General features: G+C 31.3%; 2 protein-coding genes, 1 non-coding gene and 1 pseudogene across 3 annotated transcripts; 1 reads left to right on the plus strand and 3 right to left on the minus strand.

Annotated features, from left to right (window-relative positions):
- Positions 1 to 401: 401 nt before the first annotated feature.
- LOC131607384 (uncharacterized) lies at positions 402 to 2,789 on the minus strand. Its single transcript, XM_058879396.1, has 5 exons — positions 2,579 to 2,789; positions 2,301 to 2,438; positions 928 to 1,167; positions 777 to 836; positions 402 to 677 (listed from the first exon to the last, which is right to left on the minus strand). The coding sequence occupies exons 1-5, from the start codon at positions 2,687 to 2,689 to the stop codon at positions 573 to 575; spliced, it is 654 nt and encodes a 217-aa protein (XP_058735379.1). The 5' UTR covers positions 2,690 to 2,789; the 3' UTR covers positions 402 to 572.
- Positions 2,790 to 5,495: 2,706 nt separating this feature from the next.
- LOC131607385 (uncharacterized) lies at positions 5,496 to 7,261 on the minus strand. Its single transcript, XM_058879397.1, has 4 exons — positions 7,108 to 7,261; positions 6,838 to 7,025; positions 6,587 to 6,749; positions 5,496 to 5,943 (listed from the first exon to the last, which is right to left on the minus strand). The coding sequence occupies exons 1-4, from the start codon at positions 7,183 to 7,185 to the stop codon at positions 5,764 to 5,766; spliced, it is 609 nt and encodes a 202-aa protein (XP_058735380.1). The 5' UTR covers positions 7,186 to 7,261; the 3' UTR covers positions 5,496 to 5,763.
- A 6,994-nt stretch (positions 7,262 to 14,255) lies between these two features.
- On the minus strand, positions 14,256 to 17,242 carry LOC131605465 (uncharacterized; annotated as a pseudogene).
- A 1,652-nt stretch (positions 17,243 to 18,894) lies between these two features.
- On the plus strand, positions 18,895 to 18,976 carry TRNAS-AGA (transfer RNA serine (anticodon AGA)). Its single transcript has one exon. It is a non-coding gene; the product is annotated as a tRNA-Ser (tRNA).
- Positions 18,977 to 22,367: the final 3,391 nt, after the last annotated feature.

Genomic DNA, 22,367 nt, shown 5'->3' on the forward strand with positions numbered 1-22,367 from the left:
CACAAGTCACAAGTGGTATATGCATTCCAACCACCACATTAAGCTACTAGGTCTCACACTCTTGATTAGTCGGGACTCATGTCCCCCACTACTATCTTAACCACAACACCAAGATAATTGGAGTCTTTCAGACTACACAATTGAGACCACATTAACCATGAACACAATTCAATCAAATTTTAAAGAACAGAACACATCCATAACCGTTATGTAATTGCTCATAGTCAGTTGGTTTGTTAGTATTGTTCATGCTGTTAGTTAAACTCAGTACTCAAAGTACTCATATACAATCCCACTAACTTATGCATAAGTTCTAACCAGTCATTCTCAGAGTAATCGGGTACATAATGCATTATGAAAGACCACACAACAAAGAGGAAGTAAACATTCGAGCAAAAGGGTAAAAAACACATCTTTCAATAAGTAGAACTTCAATAATAACAGTAACTAAACATCAATTCCTACAGTGCCATGTACCTAAACCAAGCATTCATTTTATAATAGAAACTAAATCATGAAAATAAGTGAAGCATATCACTCTCAAAAAAACAGGAGTTGAACATGTCAGTTGCTCAACGATAGCTACTTAAAGGGTCAGCTGTTTTTCCAGTTCTAGCATCAGTCCATGCTTTTGCAATTGTTTTCTTCATCTCCTCATCCCCATCCTCGTACATATTCTGCAATTCATTCATGTATAGCATAAGCCAAATTGATATTAATATTCTAAAGAGTGCATGAGTAGCCTCAGCCAACTAAAATAGAAAACTGAATCAAACCTTCATCATGTCCATGATTCCTGCCATTGGATCTTTTGCTTTATCCATGGTTGGCTTCAGCTGCAACATCAGCAGAAGAAGAAAAAATTACTACTTCATCACATTGTTAAACAACTAAAAGAAGTCGTCATCTAATTCAGTATTTTACTACCTTATCTTCTTTGAAATGCAAATCTAGCCAGTTTGCTTTGGAAGCCTTCACCAAAGTGATGATTACCCTTTTGGGCTTGACAAGAACCTTACATTTCTCAGGTACTATCTCCTTGTGCAATTTCACTACTGCACATCGATAGTTCTTCCCTTGAATATCATGGAACTTAACATCAAACGCATTTGGCTTAAACTCAGATTCAATCTTGCTCTCATCAACTCCCTCCAATGACACGTATATCTGCATATTTTTCAAAAAAAACAATCAGCATTAAATCACTGTGTAACTACAACATAAAGCTTCGTCTATGTTTGGATTTGTAGCAAGGAATAAGAGATGACACAAATTGTCTTTATTTAAGAGCCATTTGGATTGATTTGTTAAAAATAACTACTTGTGAGACTATTTAGAAAAACTAGTGGAAACACCTTATAACATGTCCATAAGTTATAAATTATATAGTTGATACTGATAGCTTATACATTCATATGATTGAAAAAATACCTATTTAGTAACAGTCATTTTTTCACAAGCTCATAGTCTATTTTTACAAACTTACAGTATATTTTTTATAAGCTACTTAAAACAGCTTATAGCTTAAAAACTGTAGTTTATAATATTTTCTCTTAAACACATATTTTATGTCATTTCATATTTACTGTAAAAGTTTGTCCACCGGATAATTTACAAAACACTTCAGATTTAATCAGACAGTTTGTCGTAATCCATCACAAGCTATCTGCTATAAATATTCATTTGCCAGCTATTTCTTAACAACCAAAGAGTCATAAGCTCTCTCTTTTTTTTGGTATAACAAAGTTTAGCTGAGTAGAGTCAAGGGTGTTGGGAACTCATCACGATTAGAAAAGACTTGAGGCTCGAAGAGTGCTTACGGAATTACTTATATATTACCCACCAACGGATCCTCGCATTGATAGGGATTCGAACCCAATTTCTTGTGCCAGCTTATTCATAAGTGCTTATTTTGATAAGCCCGTGTATCCTATAAACTGCATATAGTCTCCAACAGCGTGTACTATAAACTGCATATACTAGTATACTACCCAACGGATCCTCACATCGACAGGGATTCTAACCCAATTTCTTATGCGAGCTTATTCATAAGCGCTTATAATAAGCCCATGTTCTATAAACTGCATATAAGTTATTTATCCAAACACGCTCTTATACAAAAACCTTACCATCTAGACCAACCTAATGGCCATAAGGTCATCAAACTAAACTATGTAAGCTTATATAAATATAGCTTAACTTTTAATTATCTTTTATTATAAAACACGATATGAAATGAAACAATTAAACAAACTTAAAACAATGCAGCATGAAAAACGTCTCCAATGTGATTTACATACCTTGACTTTTTCATTATCTTGATCCCAACTGAACGATGCAAGAGGGGAATAATTGACTACAGGTGACACCTTAGTTCCGGTTGAAATTGGTGCTGGAATCTGCGATGCACGGGCAGAAGATGCCGCCTCTGAAGATAACTGCTTAATAAAAAATCGATTAAGCAAAATAAGCAATTAAAACGGAAATGACAAAAAAAAATAGAATCAAACGCGAAATTGATAAACATGAAATTAAATTGTGCGAAAAGGAAAATGAAATGTGAAAATAGTGAGAGAACCTTCTCCAAGTTGCGAATCTCGGAGGTGAGGAGAGAAAGGATTCGTGGTCGTTTGGCGATTTCTTGCAAGTGACGAAGCTCTTCCAAATCTAATGCAAATTCCTCTGCCATTTTTTTCTCGATTATACGAAATTACTGAACTTCGATTTTAGTTAAGTTTGATTTATTATTTTTTTTGGGTATATATGTTTGTCTGTTCGGATTTTGTGGAACATGCTAGAAGAGGCTACTAATATGGAATTAAGGGTAATTTGGGAATCTCGTTATCTTTATTAGGGCTTTCACTGAAGATTCTAGAGAGGGTGGTTCTATTTGGACTGGCCGTTTTATACTTAGTGCAAATTACATTTTCTTTTTCTTAGTAGAATATTCAAAATTGAAGGAAAATGTAATAATAATGAATTTACTTTTAATGAAAAAAATTTAGGTGAATTTCTTTTCGTACTTTTCATAAAGTTTTTAACTTAATACATTTAAAAAAAAAAAAACTACATTTAAAGAATTATAGATATTTAAAATGTAACACCCAAGAGAGTAGAGACTATTTTGCTTTATTGTTAAATACAGTGTATGGATACGACACGGTGTATTGATACAATGTAGAGAAAATGGTGTCAACATACACCTCGTATTTAAATCAAGAACTATATTCTTCAAGGTAAGTTAAAGGAGAACAGTAAAGATATTTTTTTCTCATAGTTCATTGTGAAAGCGACTACAACGACATTTTCGAAAGGTCATTTCTAACGATGTTGGACGTTGTAGCATCTACGATTCATATAAAGATGAAATATCATAATGACTAGAGTGAGTGAGTCCCTATTAGAGTGTGTTTGGTAGGAGTGAAGTTGAGAAGAGAAAACTTAAAGAGAGAGAAGTTGGAGAGAGTGGTCATATTTCTCTTGCTTGGTATGAAGAGAAATTGAAAAGAGAGATCCAAAAGATGTGGGACCTACATATCTACGATTCATATAAAGATGAAATATCATAATGACTAGAGTGAGTGAGTCCCTATTAGAGTGTGTTTGGTAGGAGTGAAGTTGAGAAGAGAGAATTTAAAGAGAGAGAAGTTGGAGAGAGTGGTCATATTTCTCTTGCTTGGTATGAAGAGAAATTGGAAAGAGAGATCCAAAAGATGTGGGACCTACATCTTTTTTATTTCTCTGCTAAGACCATGTGCAATGAGTGTGTTTATTTAAACTCAACATGGCAAAATCATGTGCAATGGGTGTTTAGAGTAGTGTTGAGTGTGTGTTGGAGGAGAGAGATGTTGAAAAAACTCAACACAATGTACACTGACGCAGGGGCGCATGTGGCAGCGGCTGATTGGCTGGCCAGATTTTTATCCATTTAATACTTTGAACTCAATTATTTCGTTGCAAATTTATTTTTTTTTATTTTTTTTACCAAAATTCATAATTTTTTTTCTCTATAAATAGAGACTTGGTTCATTTGATTCGGACACAGAAAAAAAACCAAGTTTTTCACTATCTTAATCTTATTATTATCTTTCTATTAGTGTTTATTTTGAAGTTAAATGTCTTTTTTTAGTGAAATGGATCCCAATAATCATTTTAACACTAAGTATTTTAATCGATAATTGTAATTTTATTATTTTAATATTTTATTATTTTAACACTAAATATTTTGAAGTTAAGTATTTATTATTTTAATTTAATTTTAATCGATAATTGTAATTTTATGTAATCATAAAAATAAAGATAAAATTTAAATAAGAATATGAAAATAAAAAGTGGTGGGATAGGGTGTTGAGTGAAAAACCATTGGAGAGGGTAAAAGTTGAATGGGTGTTGAGTTGTTAGGTGGAAGAAAGAGAAAATGATGTGGAGTGTTGGGAGTTGAAAAATGGGTGTTGAGTGTTGAAACCATTGTACATGGTCTAACATGAGAAGAAAGAGGAAAGAAATGAGATTTCTCATTTTTGCCCCTGCTATTTCAACCATTTGTAAAATACTAGTTTATGTAATTGCAAATTCAGAACATTTTTAAATTACCGATCAATTTTTATTAGTTTGTTTTTTAATAGGAAAACATTTTTCAATTGATTTAGGATTATTTAAAATTTATTTTTTTATATGATGGTTGGATAAATTTTAATTCTTGTTATTAATTTTAATAAATGTTGAAGATATATTTTATCTTGAGAAATAAATCCAATAGTTTAATTTTTTTATTAAAAAATGTTTTTTAAATTTTAAATTATATATTAATATAAATAATATGATTGTATATTAATATTTTTTTAAAAAAGTTATATTTATAAACAAAAAGTAATATTTAACTTAAGGATATTTTTGTCTTTTTAAAAGTTAAACTTACTTCTCTCTTCTATTTCTCTTCTCTTTCTTTTATACCAAACAATACCTCAAATCTCCTATATTTCTCATCTATTTCTCTCTTCTCATTCTCTCTCTCACTTATTTCTCTCTTTACAACTTCTCTCCTAAACCAAACACACCCTTAAAGAAGACATAAGTGGAGCTCGATATATACACGAGGCAATACTAAAGAACCCCATGGCATCCATTGTTGCCTCCCATGAAGTGATAAATGTAATCAATGAGAGGGCGGAGGATGGTGGTCATGAAGAGAATGCAACATTAGGAGTAGGTAATACTTTAGAACAATAATTTCTAATAATATGGCTTGTATGTGTTTTGCCAAGGAGAAAAACATAATGGTTTTAAGGGTAATTATTAATCATGGAACTGATTAGCTTCTAGAACTATAGGGGATTGAGTATTCAATATTTTAAAGGTACTTAAACATGCTGTCTGTGTTTCTCTGGTTAGCTCAAGGCTGTGTACTTGCTGCTGACATTTATGTTATGGACAATTATTAACAATCAGTGTAAACTCTTCAAAAACAAAACAAAATATGCAAACCATGATCAAAGTTCTAATGCTAAACTTTTGCTCACACGGATTAGCTGACTCGGTCTGTCTCTCTTCCGGACCAGTGTCAACAGAACATTCTTTCTTTTTCTATACTAATACTATTGAATTAATGGCTAAGCCCCTAAAAGCTGAAACAAAGGAACTAAGAATGAAGTGTGAGTTATACCCAGTGACGATGGGTTGCGTAATCAGAACATAAAGTTACTACTACAAAGTCTACAGCTAGGTAGTCTTCAAGTCCATTCCCTTATCTTGAGTTTGCTGGTGTCACAGAATACTCTGAAGCTGCTTTTGCAACTGTGCTTTTAATTGTTGGTTAGAATCAACATTTCTACATACATTTTCCTTCTCGGCCAATAATCTCATCCTTCTCGCTTCAGCAGCAGCTATCTCCGAATTACATGAGTTCCTTTTGTTGCCTTTAAGATCCATGAAAGAAGACTTCAGCTGAAAACCAAAAACAAGAAAAGATAAAAAAACACTTTCAAACAGTATGCAGTTCACCAGATTGATCATATTACAATATAACATTGTCACTAATAACTTCATACAAATTGGTAGCTAGGAATGCTCAACCAAAATCAATTGAAGAACATATATAGCATACCATAAACATACATATCAATTTTTGTTTTACTTTCTAATCTTAATCTATCATATGTACATAAATACATGACTACTATAAATAACACACCCACTCATACCCAAGTATCCATACGACACTAATGACACACCGACTCATACACGAGTATCAGATACGACAATGACATTGACACACCAACTCATACACGAGTATCAGATACGACACTACTGACACACCGACTCATACAAGAGTATCAGATACGACAATGACACTGACACATCAACTCGTACACGACACATACAACTCTATATATATATATATATATATATATATATATATATATATATATATATATATATATATATATATATATACATATATATATATATATATATATATATATATATATATATATATATATATATATATATATATATATATATATATATATATATATATATATATATATATATATATATATATATATATATATCAATAACAATTTACCTCATTGACTTCATTCCTCAAACTCTGAACTTCCAATTCACATTTCACTACAAAGTTATAAGCCATTTCCTTGAATTCCTTCATTTCCATCGTCTTTGCTTCATAAAATTCATCTTTCGTTTTGCACAACTCTTCAAGCTCCTCCACCTCGTTCTGCATTGACCTAGCCAAAGTATCTAAATTCTCAAATTCAATGCAACCAAACAAGAGGAAGTAGGTTAAATACAACGCCAATGACTACAATTATATACCTAAGTTCTTGCGAGAGGGAATCATATTTGGCTTCGAGATTCTCAATTTGAGATTTAAGAGACAGAATATTGAAATTCTGCGACGCTATTTTACGATCAAACAGCAAGCACCTCTGTTCCATGGCTCTGATATTTGCAAGCTTTGCGGCTAGAATACGAGATTTGTGAGCTTGCAAATCTTTCTCAGCCTGAAAATTGATATGTTTGTGTATGAATTTGAGTTCATATTATGTTGGAAAAGAAACAAGTAGAGATGAAATTAAAGTGAACCTGGAGTAAGGAGAGACGTTGAATTCGAGTACGGTCCATTTGTTCGAGTCGTTCATGGAATGATGAAGAAAACGCCATTGCTGCGAAAAACAGTCACAGAGAGTCACTCACTCTTTGCTGGTTTATGTTGATGTGAAAGGTGAAGACGGGTAAATGGAGCCTATCTATTTTTTCTTACTTTCTCAATTTTTAAATCTCAACCAAAATAAACTAATCTTTTTCCTTTTTTTTTTTTTTTTTTTACAGTTCCAATACATATCTACTTACAAATTCATCTAGTGTATAATAAAATTGTAAATTGAAAAAAATTCAATATTGTTATGAAATTAACGAAAACAACATAGAGATGAAGGAGAGAAAGCAAATGGAGAAACTAATATTGTATTATCTTCTTCCAAAAGTATCATTTACATTGTCTTTTTTATAGGATCCAAATGAGATGGAAAGTCACATATATTAATGGAGAATAGGAAGATGAAAAAGAAGAAAAAGGATGGACATCCACTTTAATGTTTATTCATAACACTCCCCCTTGGATGTCCATTGAGGATATGCCTCGTTAAAACCTTACTAGAAAAAACCCGGTGGGAAAAATTCTAGTGAAGGAAAAAGAGTACAATATCCTTTGAATGAGAATTGCCTCGTTAAAAACCTTACCAGGAAAACCCAATGGGAAAAAAACACGGTGAAGGAAAAAAGAGTGCAAAACATATGCATTTCTCCCCCTCATGCAGACATTTACATGTGAGATGATATTATTGTAGTAGTTGCTTAAAATTTCTTCTTGGAAGTAACTTCACGTAGTGCTAATAGTTATGCAGGATTTGATGAAGTTGTTGCCATGAGTTGTCTAATAGATCTCCATGAAATGGTTGTACCATCACATGTAAACAAATAACCTGTTTCTGATCTACTATTGTGAGAATCTGACAAGTAACCAGCATCTCTAAGATAACGAAGTGTATGTTTGACTCCGTTCAAATGTCTTCGTGTAGGCGAATGATTGTATCTTGGTAATAGATTGACCACAAACGATATATCGAGACATGTATAATTAACAAGGTACATTAGTGCTCTAATTGAACTAAGATATGGTACTTCAGGACCAAACAATTTTTCTAATCATTTTCTTGAGGACTGAAAGGATCTTTCTCTACATCTAATGATATAACAATCATTGGAGTAGACAACGAATGAGCTTTGTCCATATATAAGTGTTTCAACACTTTTCTATATAATCTTCTTGATGTACAAATATTCCATTGTCCAAATTCTCAATTTGTAAGCCTAGACATAATTTTTAATTTTCCTAGGTCATTCATCTAAAACTCTTTCTTTAAGGAATTTATAGCTTTTGGAAGCTCTTCAGGAGTTCCAATACTATGTATGTCATTCATATAGATAACTAGTATTGCAAATTATTTTCCACATCATTTTATGAAAATACAAGTACTAAATTGAATTATTTGTATATTCATCAGTTAGTAAATATTCACTGAGGCGATTATACCACATGCATCCAGATTCTTTCAGCTCATACAGAGACTTGTTCAATTTGATGTAGTAGTTTTCTCGAGATCCATAATCACGTGCCTCTGGTATATTGAACCCTTCAGGAAGTTTCATGTAAATGTCACTATTAAGTGAACCATTTGAATAAGATGTCATTACAACCATCATGTTCAAATTAAGCCCTTCATGTGTTATAAGGCTAATGAATTATCAAAAATCGATTGAATCCACTACAGGTCAATATGTTTTATCAAAATCAATCTTAGGTTATTGTGAAAATCATTGAGCAATAAATCAAACTTTATATCATTCTTTTCTTTTTCACAAAAACTCATTTATATCACATTAGTTTCACACCTTGAGGTGTTCGGACTACAGGTCCAAAAGTGAGTTACTTGTAAAGTGAGTTTAATTCTTCTTCAATTGAATATATTTATTTTGGCCAATTCTCACTTAGTCTACAATCTTTAATAGACTTTGACTAACGATCCTCGTTATCATTGATAACTTTTAGCGCTATATTGTATACAAAGACATTGTCAATATTGACTTTATTTAGTTATCTCAATTTCGGTTCCATTCCATTTCATCCATGACATAATTTATCGAGATCTCTTTATTTCATATTTCAAGTACTTGATTTGTTCTTCTAGAACTGAAAATTAAATTAGGTCAAAGTGTTCTTAGCATTTTCATATCCTCACTTGGGTCATCTTTAGTTTCTTTTCTTAGTAGAGGACTTTTAACATTGGAACCGACTTTCATACTACGCTTCAGGCGCAACAACAACTCATTTGCAATATTATATTATTCAATAGGAGAATCCACTTTGAGTGGAGTATTATCAGCTGATAATTTATTTCATAAACTTTGCAAATGAATAATATTTTGAACTTTTCGTTCATATTAATTTGTACGAGAATCAAGACAACAATGTATTTTAAATTGTTCATTTGAACTTCTTGTTCATGATTTCATCTGTTCATTAGAACTTCTTGTTCATGATTTCAGCTGCTTATTCCCTCCCCCTAATATTGGGAAAATTAATTTATCAAGTGATAATCAGCCCACTGGGCTGCAATCAAGTATTTGATTATTTTCTCAAATTATATCCTCAAAATTGAGATTCATATTAGTTATATTTTTCCAATATTCTTTCATGACTCATCTTAATGTATTATATTGGAGCAATTGGAATATACACAACACATCCAAATGTTCACTTAGATGAGAAATATTAGAATAAATTAGGGAGGACTAAGATATAGTATCTTGTTGGCTTAATGCGAATAAATATCTTAATATCATACTTTAGATGTTTCAAATATATAATTTAGAATAGATGATCTCATAAGTATCAACCATATAATTAACTTTAGACGTCTAAAGAATGGATCTTCGGGTCCATTTTCTTTTTATGAACATATATTACATGATATTCAATATCAGTTTTAATAATATATGTGATACTTATACAAGAATTTCTAAAAAATCCATAAAACAAGATCTTAGTCTAATTAGTTGAGAAAATAATTTCACAAATTTCTAGTTGTGAGTAGAGACATATGCATGATATTTTAGTCAATGCAACAGTTAATGTCATACAAACGCAATTTCTCAAATTTTTATTTTCCTTTAGAAACACACACAAAAATGTACTGGATTGAAGAAACTTCTGGTTCTTCAATATAAATTATTCGCATCATATTATATCCGAGATGACCCAACCGGTTTTACCAACGACACATTTAAGTATAATTTGTAAACTACTGATTTACAATGACATGTTCTTCAATTGTACTAATATAAGGGTAGTACAAGCCCGAGAGAAAAGCCGGTAGCTTTTCTATTATACATTTTATGTCCAAATTCATTTGTGTAATACAAAGATATTCAATACCTCCAATATAAGTCATGTGAATTATCTATGACAAAAAAAAAATATATTTGGCAAGACATAAAGAGAACACACAAAAAGAAAATATAAAGGATTAAAGTTCATTCAAATCTCGACTATATCAAAATATGAGCTTACTTTCGTGTGCCTTTAAGATGAACTAACAAATACACTATACTTGTAAAAACAAAAAGAATAGTATAATTAAGATTTATATGAGAAATCTAAGCACTATTATAACAACTTTAAAATATGTAGCAACTTTAGACTATTGATATATTCTTTAATAGATTGCAATGTTTTAATTCTCTTGCTAAAATATCAATATTTAGAAATAATGTGAATAAGGAAATTGTATCCGTAAACATTGATCATCTTAATAATATCTCATGATTTAACACTTTAATCATACACATGCATATGAATATATTATCATATAATTATCAAAATCATACAAAATCATATCATCATATAATTATGTTGTTTTACTATCCTTCAGGGATGTTTGATAAGATCTTCAGTAACTATATAAATAATTTGTTATAAATAATGATCGAAGACATATAACCATCCTGCTGGGATGCGTTAAAATTATTTGTGTTATTCTTCTGGAATAACAATCTTTTTATGAGCATATTACAAATTATAAATTTTTAGATCGATACAACAACAAAATTTATGAAATCGTTCAGGGATATTTTAATATTACTCTTGCAATATTTTTGGCAAGTATGAAGATCACAATTGATATTATCCTGAGAGCTTCGTTTTACTTAAAAAAATTACAATATTTTCAATCCTTCATAGATGTATACCATTAAATTATGAAAGAAAATTGAATCATTTTTATGAAATTTTATTTCTAAAAAAATATAGGTTACAAATCTTTACATCATCAATAAAAGAAAAATAAAATTTCTTTGTGAAATCCTTCTAGGATACTTCACTATTATTGATTCAATCATCAAGAATTCGATAATATAGGTGATGCAATTATTTTTCAAATTTGTAACATAACAGATGCAATCCTTCTGGGATATGTTATTAGTATAGGAGCAATCCTTCTGAGATTCATTAATATCATGATGAAATCACAATTTTTTTTATAGTTCTTCAGGAACTCAATCACATTTGTAGTTCTTCAGGAAATCAATCACAAATCTTTTACTAATAAAAATAATAATATTTATAATCCTTCTAGGATTCAATAATATTATAGATGCGGCCTTTTAAAGGTGATTGAACGTTGAATTCTTCTGGAATTCATCAATTATTGATAAACACAATAATCGATTAAACTCAATATTTGAACAATAATTTGGAGATAGTTTAATATTAATTTTTAGTTCTACAAATATCACATCACAAACTATTTCCATAAACAATGGTCGAGAAAAATTATTCTTTGTGCAATCCTTCAGGGATGCTTGAATATTAAATTAACACTTTAATGCGTTAAAATTCAATTCCAGACAAACATATAGAAATGCCTTAATGTTAAATTCTTTCGGAATTTAACAAGAATGATCAAAGAAATCTAATATTATTGTACAAGGTAAATCAATTTCTCTACAACATATATAAAAAATAAACATATTTATATGAAGGAAAAAAAAGTAACAAAAACATGAATTATATTATATTGGTTCAAATATATTAAGATTAGAAAAGTAACGTAGAACCTGGCTATATCATCAATCGCGTTGTAGAGTATCATGCTGATAACGTGTTATAAAATTAACGAAAACAACATAGAGATGAAGGAGAGAAAGCAAATGGAGAAACTAATATTGTATTATCTTCTTCCAAAAGTATCATTTACATTGTCTTTTTTATAGGATCCAAATGAGATGGAAAGTCACATATATTAATGGAGAATAGGAAGATGAAAAAGAAGAATAAGGATGGACATCCACTTTAATGTTTATTCATAACAAATATACTAAATTTACAATAAAAATTATTAGTAACACATAATTTTTTCTTGAGAATTATAAAAAATCACTTAATTAATTTTTAAAAATTTATGATTTTAATATAAAAGTAGAAAGTAAATATTTAGTTCTTTTATTTTGACAAAACTTAATTTACAATTTTTTAGGGTAAGTGGGGTAGCTCTACTGGCACTTGCTAGGTGAGTTAAAGGTGTTGTTAGTCCAAGGATCAACTCCTGACAATGACGTTTATTTGTGAATAAATTGTTGATGATTTATAAATTAGATTCTAGTCCCCCATATTTTACAATCTAACATATACAATTTCAATAAGCTCTTTAACAATTTAATTTCAAGGTTTTTCTCTGGAAAAATGTTTAGAGATCTCGTGATCAACAGTCTTGGAGAGTTTGGTTTCGCAAAGGCAACATAGTTTCACTATAGATCTACAACTCTGATGTGTCACGTCAATGTTACATCATAGTAACGTCACATCCTCAAAAATTTCAGGAATAAAAAAAATTCTACACATTGTTAAATAAAATAATCGAAAATCTGGTCTTATAATACAATACAGGGTACATAAAATTTTATTTTTCTCAAAAGAGATGGAAAAAAGTGCAGTGCTTCCATAAAAAAAAAATATTATAATTATATTAAGGAAAATGCTTATTAGTAAGAAAGTGGAAAAACAAGAAATGCAAGAATAGATCTCAACCATCCATTATCACCACAACCCCCATGATCCATATTAAAAAGGAAGTTAAATTTAAAATTAATTTAAAATTTACCACTAAAATAGTGACACATATTCATTCTTACATTTCTTCTTCAAATTGCTTCGTACTAAATAGCACTACTCTTATATTAAATAGTTGATTGGTCCTAAAAATAATTAGAGTGTGTTCAGAAACTCAAAAAAAAATTCGAGTTTAATGTAAGCTGAATGTTCCTTATTTGATGGTAAGTCAAACGAGCATACACTATTTTGAACGTGAGTTGAATGAATCTTTTGCAAATCTAGTATAGTTTTTCCTGATGAAAAAGACTCTAGACACAATCAAAACACATTAGGATAGAAAGATTGGTCTTTATGATCTTGTAATGTGTTTAAAGCACCACTAATCAAATAGAGTGAATATTGTGGGGGTCTAGACCTAAATAAGATGCCCACAGGGGACAAGACAACGAAACATTTTGAGAAAAAATCGAAACCAAGCCAATTATCGGGAAACACGTGCATCATATTATACCAGTAGAGTAATTAATAAAGCAACAATTAAGAAGGCCTAAACTCTATTAGACTATGTACAGTGGTTTAGTTATTCAACACCCTACTTTTTCACTTTTTATGTTCCACATCATCTTCTCTCTCTTCCACCTCATCATTCAACACACATTCAAATTTTACTCACTACAATGGTTTTGTTTAATAAAATTCAACACCCTACCCCACTATTTTATTTCTTATTCTTATTTTCTTTTATATATTTGTTTTTATGATTATATATTTCTACATCTCAATTATCAATTGAAACTAAATTAAAATAATTAAGATTTAAATATTTTTATTTTAATTTTTTTCTAATTTAGTAACTTATTTAATTTTTTTCTTCCAATTTTATATTTTTAATTTTTTTTCTTGCAAGTAATAAATAAGAGATGTAGAAATAGTTATTATTAAAACAGATAAAATTACAAAAAAAAACTAAAAATGTAATACAATATACTAAACACACGACACACTTAAAATGAAACACACATAATTTAATTAGTACAATAGACTCAGCTCACAAACAATTTATTTAATCATGAAACATTCCGAAATTTGTCCATATGTGTTTGACTAGATCTGCTTGCAATTCGTGATGTACATTTGAATCACGCATCACAGATCTAGCACGCACATGATTCGCAAATGCAGGTAGCACCTCGGTCGAGAATGACTCTGGTGTACTAGACTCACTTGCCTCAGATTGATCATAATTTGTCCAATGTTGAGCATATGTATCTCGTTCATCCTCAACAATCATATTATGTAATATGATACATGACCTCATGATGAGAGCCAAATCGGTTATGTCCCACAAACGGGCAGGTTCGCGGATGATTTTAAATCGAGCTTGCAACACTCCAAATGCACGTTCGATGTCCTTCCGACATCCCTCCTGATATTTTGCAAATAACTTATACGGACGTTGATTCACAAAGAAGTTCACTCGGAGTATTTCCTTGTTCAACATCATCGAACACGGGTGAACGGTCTAGAACGTTTATATCGTTCAATGTGCCCAGACATCCAAAAAAGGCATGCCAAATCCATAGATAATAAGTTGCAACTGCTTCAAGAATAACAGCGGTGGTTCCCTTATCTTCCCGAGTAAATTGACCTTCCCATGCCGTAGGACAATTTTTCCATTCCGAGTGCATGCAATCAATACTGTCAATTATCCCCGGGAACCCCCGCATTTCACTAACATGCAGTATTCTTTGCAAGTCATCTTGAGTTGGGGCTCTGAGATACACTAGCTCATACAATTGTATGATTCCTTTACAGAATCTACGCAAGCACTCCAATGTTGTAGTACCTCCTATTTTGATGTATTCATCGACCGCATTAGCCGCCACACCATATGCTAACATTCGCATGGTCGTGGTACATTTTGCTAATGGAGATATACCTTCTTTTTTAGTTGCGTCAACTCTTTGGGTGAAGTAGTTGTCACTGCTAGATAGGTCCCCAACGATCCGAAGGAACAAATGTTTTTGCATCCGGAATCGCCGACGAAACATTGCATCGTCAGATGTAGGTTGGTCTACAAAGTAGTCATCAATTAATCTTTGGTTTGCCGCTATATGATCTCTGTTAAGATATTTTCTCTTGACACGATGTATATATCCTCCCTTTGTTTGGTTTTGTCGCTCCTTAAACCGGTTGATGATATACCTTTCTTCGATTTCAGACTGCCTTTTGTAAGCTTCAATATCAAAAGGAAATTATGAAGAATAAGCCCCTATTTATAAGGAATTAAAATACAAACTACAAATGTTGTATGTGACAAAATAATGTGACAAAATAAGAATCAAAATACAAACTTCAATGTTGTTTATGACAAAACAATGTGACCAAATAATGTGACAAAATAAGAATCAAAATACAAACTTCAATGTTGTTTCTGACAAAATAATGTGACCAAATAATGTGACCAAAATGTGACCAAAATAATGTGACAAAATAAGAATCAAAATACAAACTTCAATGTTGTTTATGACAAAATAATGTGACAAAATAAGAATCAAAATACAAACTTCAATGTTGTTTCTGACAAAATAATGTGATCAAATAATGTGACCAAAATGTGACCAAATAATGTGACCAAAATAATGTGACCAAAATAATGTAACCAAATAATGTGCCAAAATACAAACTTCAATGTTGTATGTGACAAAATAATGTGACCAAATAATGTGACAAAATAAGAATCAAAATACAAACTTCAATGTTGTTTCTGACAAAATAATGTGACCAAATAATGTGACAAAATAAGAATCAAAATACAAACTTCAATGTTGTATGTGACAAAATAATGTGACCAAATAATGTGACAAAATAAGAATCAAAATACAAACAAATAATGTGACAAAATAGGAGTTCACATGCATTGATGGTAAACTCACATGCATTGATAAATGGTTCATTTGTCATATATAAGAATGAGGAAATCAAAATACAAATTATAAATAACGACTTGACAAAATAGGAAGACCAAATAACGTGACAAAATAGAAATCAAAATACAAACTACAAACAACGATTTGACAACACTTAATTTCCAAATAGATCACGACCCAACTTTTCTAACAACTCTTTGCTCCGGTCATCGAGATGCTCCTTTGAACTTAGATTCATAAACATCTTCATCTTCTTAGCCTCTGTATTTTCTTTCAACAAATGGTTAGCCTCTTCTTGCCTCATGGCTATTTTGTCCAATCGTTCTAACTCTTTCTCCTTAAATTGTTTGAATTCATTCCACTCTTCATTTACCGATTCCAAGGTTGCACCCTTGCTTTTTTTTACCCTTTTTTTTAGCTGCATCCCGCCCTATTGGGCGAGCACCTGATCCTACAGAGTTGGAATCACTTACATCACTCTCATGGACTCTCTTAGATCCACTACTTCCAGATCCAGTATTTCCTCCTACCTGACTACCGTAACGGGTTGATCACGGACAGCGAGCCATTCTGACATTAAAAGAAAATGTTCATTCTTACCACTTGAATATAATTCATACGCTTTTGCCAATACATCATTCTCCGACCATCCGCTTTGTTGCATACGCTTAGCGTTATCATAAGCACCAGTCCATTTATTAAGTATTTTGCTCATGTAGTTGTAATGATTTCTGCATGCAGCTCCATCACGAGGAGGATCAAATGAGCAATGCTCATTACAGTAATCATCAATTTTCCCCCAATATGAATCACTTTTTTGGTTTCTCCCAACAACACTGTATGTTCCATATTTAATCCACCCAGTAATTAGAACCAAATTTTGATCAGTGGTCCATTTGGGGCTTTTCTAGCATACAGGAGTTGAATCATCTGCATTTGGAGTGGCTCCTTGACCATCTCTCATGGCACCAATAGCCATTTGTGTAGAAAATTCAGGAACATTTTCATTCGGAACATTTTCATTTCCCATTGAAGTAGAAGAATAATCAGGGGGTGATTGAGATGAATATGACATCATTGATCCATAACATGGCCGATAATTTGGATTAGATGACGACATTATGAAATTTGGAGAAAATACATAATTTGGTATATTTTGGGGACCTTGTTGGTTGGAAGATTGATTTTGAAATATATAGTTGTTGAAATTTGGGTAGTTGAAAGGATAATTAGTAGAATTTTGGGTGTTAAAAGGATTATTGTTGGGATCCATTTCACTACAAAGATGTTTAGAGCTACAAACAAGAATTTGAAGGCTAAATAGAAAAAATTGAGAGAAAAAAGTGAATTTTTTTGTGTGTGTCCAAATCAAATGAAACAAGTCTCTATTTATAGACAAAAAAATGATGAATTTTGGTGAAAATAAAAAATAAATAAAAAATTGATTTACTAAAAAATAATTTACATTAAATAATTATTATGAAATAAAATTCTAAACATACACAACAACCAATAATATTTTGTCACATACTTTAGCTGGCCCCCACTCTTTTCTTATTCAACATGTTGAAAGTATTCAACACCAATTAATCCACATCACATTAAACACATGATTCAACACACCATTGTAGCTATTCAACTATTGAATAAATTATTCAACACCCCATTGTAAATGGTCTTACAATTTTGATAATTTTCTCAATAAATGCCACATCCAATAATTAAGTGCACATATCCAATCCATAAATAAAATTATTAAATTCTTTATCATCTCGACTAAGCATTTTCTATGCATTTTTTGGCTTGTAGTTCAAAATTCCATCACATTATACTTAATACTCTTTAGAGAAGTAAAGAAGCCAACATATAAGATATCAAGTTTCTTCTATAATGTATTTGTTTGAAGACGAGAGAATAATTGTTGATGGGTATTACTTTATCATAGTTAACTTTCATAGTTCCACGACAAATTTCGCACCCTCTATAGGGCACTGTTATTTATACTTCTGAAAATTCTGTTCACTAGGTCAATAATGAATATCGTGTTTGAACATTCTTTTTGAAAATATCCATGCAGCATGGATAAACCACCACCTTCTTCTACAAGGAGGTTTGGGAAATAACTATCAGATGAGCCTGAACAAACAACGATATTGCCAACAATTGTTCTACTTACTCTTTAATTCTAGAGTTGCGCAGTTCGATTCACATTAGGAACCGATTGTAATGTTTATGTCTTTCATTATAGAACATTGGTACTTAAGGATATATGATATCATGTAACCAGTCTCTATATAAATTGTTGAAAACTTGCTATCTAAAATCAATTACTTTTAAAATATGCATGTTTCTTTATTTTTTATATTATTTAGTGATTGCTCAAACAAAGGCTTGTTTAAGATTAACTATGTGATACTAAATGTCATGCTTTTACATTTAGTATTGCTTATTACTCCCTCCGCCCCAGAATGAGTGACCCAATTGGAATAAAATGATGTTCCAAAATGAATGACCCATTTCAATTTCCAATACACTTTTTCCAGTTTTACCCTCTAATTAATAAAAATTTCATCATTTCCAATACATAATAAGGGTAGTATAGTAAAAATACTATTATCTCTCTTACTTTTAACCACTTTTCTTAATATGTGTGAAAAGGTGGACTGGATCACTCATTGTGGGACGGAGGGAGTATGGTGAAAGAGTAATAAAATATTATTATTACAAAATAAATATTGTTATACACTTAAATACGAAGAAAAAAACAAAAAGGTGGACGTGCCGGAGTGGTTATCGGGCATGACTAGAAATCATGTGGGCTTTGCCCGCGCAGGTTCGAATCCTGCCGTCCACGAAGTTTTTTAATTAATACTATTAAATATAGTAGTAGGGACACACTGCCGTCCACGAAGTTATACTATTAAATATAGTAGTAGGGACACAATTGTATTTAGTTTTAAATATGGTACTTTAGGATTAACTGTTTGGCACTCATTGCCATGCTTTTACATTTAAATTGATTAAATTCAATATACCTAATTTACAATAAAGATTATTAGTAACACATCATTTTTTATTTAAGAAATACAAAAAAAACTATTAATTTTGAAAATTTTATGATTTTAATATAAAAGTAGAAAGTAAATATTTTTTTCTTCTATTTTGACAAAACTTAATTTGCAATTTGTTGGTTTTTAAAATCAGATTTTTAGTCCCCCTATTTTACAATCTTATAGAGATTTATTGGTCTCGTGTTCTTTTGATGATATGGAATAATCATCATTGATGTGAGAAAAAATTGGTACAACGGTCTAACATCTACAATTTCAATAAACATTTTTAACAATTCGATTTCAAGGTTTATTTCTTATTAAATGCTTAGAGATCTCATGATCAGCGATCTTGGAGACCTTGGTTTCTGATAAGTGATTTTTACACGTTTATTTACTGTTGATTTTAGTCGTCTTTGCTTTATATTGTCAAGCGTTTTACTTCATTATTCTACATTTTATGCTTTGGTTGTGTATTGTACTATTTGCAGGCTAAAAAGAATAAATTGAGACAAATCAATGCGAAAAGGTACAACAAGCGGAGTTTTTAAGGAAGTGAAAAATAATGCTCTAGGAGGCCTGACACGACCACCTGTGTAACTTGACACCAGACATGTTAGGATGAAGCGTGGCCAAGAAAATGCAAAAGAGATGAAAGTCATGGGGCTGGCACGGCTCGTGTCAGCAAGTGTGAGATCTAGAAATTTTCATCATGTTTCTCATCGTGATATGCGTGTAGTATTTTGATCATAACTAGAGCTTCGTAACTCGGAATGACGTGGTTCCGGCGGAAAAATTTCACCAACAAAAAGGGCTACAACTTTGATGAAGACATCAAATTCAAATTCGGAATTTAGGGGCTGACATGGCCCGTGTTACCTAACACGGCCACCCGTGTCAGCAGTGTTGGGAGTGTGATTTTGAAAATTGAAGTTCAGAGGGCCAACACGGCCACCCGTGTTGCCTGACAAATACAATATTGGCTAAAACGCTGATTTTACTAATGTTTGTGATCTTTTATTAAGTGTTGACCCAAAGGGGCATTTTGGGCAGTTCAGACAAAGACCGGTGGATTTTCACTATAAAGAATAGTTCTCACGAAGGAAGAAAGGACTTTTGACAGCACGAATAATTTTACGCTATTGAAGACTGGAGAGATTAAGGTTATCAGGAAGCTGAAGAGATTCATGAGCGGAAACAATTGAAGATCAAAGTTCTCCAATTCCTTGTAATATATAATTTCTCTATTGTAATTATTTTGAACAATATGTGTGGCTAAACCACCAATGCTAAGGGGTGTCCCTGATTTGATATTGTAGACCACTTGATTCCTTATTTTCAATAACATATTAGTTTTTCATAATTGATTTAATCTTTCAATGTTTTTAATGCTTTCCCTGTCGGACCAACAGGGATTGATTTATGGTTAACAATTAGGGTTGGACCGCCGTTGTTAAATCCTTTGATAGATTATACTATAATAGATATCACCTAGGACTAGGGATACCCTATAGTAACCGGAACATTCTTGATAATAATAATGCTTGATTTCATCACTAATTTCGAAGGACTTTGGAATTAGGATTGAATATTTAAAGGTTTGCTCACTAAGGACTTAGGAGTAAACACCCTTAAGAACCAGTAATTGATCATTTAGAACTTGTTATTGAAATAAGGATTCAGAGTTGTTACATGTTAATGCACACACCTACCCTGACATGTTACTCATATTTGTCAAAACCAATCTTTTATTTATTTATTGCTATTTTAGAATTCTGTCAAACTAAACCGAAACGCTAGTTTTTATTTAATTGAACATAACTTAAACTCGATATTTCTACGCAGTCCTCGAGATCGACATTCGGGACATTTGTCCTTATTATTACAAAAGACAAAATAGTACACTTGCTATTTTTCCGATCAGTTTCACAAAGGCAACATAGTTTCACTTATAGATCTTTAGACCTGTTTGTGTCACGTCAATGTTACATCATGGTAACGTCACATCCTCAAAAATTTCAGTGATAAAAAAATCCCACATATATAATTTCAATATTATAGACTAATTATGATAAGGAAAAAATATATATCTTTTAGTGTGCTTTTTATTATTTTTCAATAAAAATATACCAAGTATATAATTTCCTCTAATACATATGTAATTTCTTTTTATTTTTAGTATCTAAATAATATTTAAGTATCATTGTTATATTTTTATTGAAAAATAGTAAAAATCATACTTAAGAAATTGTATCTAAGTTTTCTCTTTATGATAATTCCACTTTTTTGAAGATTTTAGATTCATTAGTTTGTCCAATTTGTTTGTCTTAGACAGGGTTTAGGGAGGATAGAGGTTTAACAATAGAAAATCGTAAACGTGAGTATAAACCTGAGACTTAGTCTGGATGTGAAGCAAAATATCGAGTGCATATAAATATTTTTTTCTCACAATGTTGGTGAATAACAATTTTTAGCGATCAACACGACCACGAGCTTTTAGATGAAGAGTACCAAGAATGCTTGCTTCACATCAGAAATTGAAATAGTAGGATATAATGCAGATGAACCACATGTTGAAGGTGGTTATAGGGTCGTCTCAATTCTACGGTCCACGAATATGGTATCATCAGAGCATAAGCTCCCTTTTTTCAAAGGCCCGTGCGGCCCAATTGGTCAACCCGGCCCGTATTTCAATATTATTGTTTTAATTTTATAAAAAGGGATGTAATGGATAAATGCAACGCAACATAAGTAGGGAGTCATCATAAACGTATTTAAGTTACTTGAAAACACATTTATATAATCATGTCTTATCTCAAATTTTTTCCTCAAAATTTACCAAAATCTTTTTGTAATGGGTCAGCCCGAAGCCCGCTTGGCCCGGTGTAACACCCCATATTTTCCATTTATTAATTTAATTAGAATTTAAATTAATTATTTGGATTATTCGGTATTTTAATTGGATTAAATTGGAAAATTTGAGAAATAAGGTTATTGGGCCAACGTCGTGTTTAGTAAAAGAGAGGTGCTAAGTGTAACGCCCGGAAATTCGATTATTCGCTTAATTTAGACGTTTGGAGTGTTTAGTGAAATTTTTGTATTTTGGGACGATTTAGTCAATATTAGTTCGGGATAGCGGATCGACAATTAATCGAAATTTTTAATATTTTTAGTATTATAAATATTATTAGAGTG

Source organism: Vicia villosa, linkage group LG5, assembly GCF_029867415.1.
Source record: "Vicia villosa cultivar HV-30 ecotype Madison, WI linkage group LG5, Vvil1.0, whole genome shotgun sequence".
Taxonomy (NCBI): Eukaryota; Viridiplantae; Streptophyta; class Magnoliopsida; order Fabales; family Fabaceae; genus Vicia; species Vicia villosa.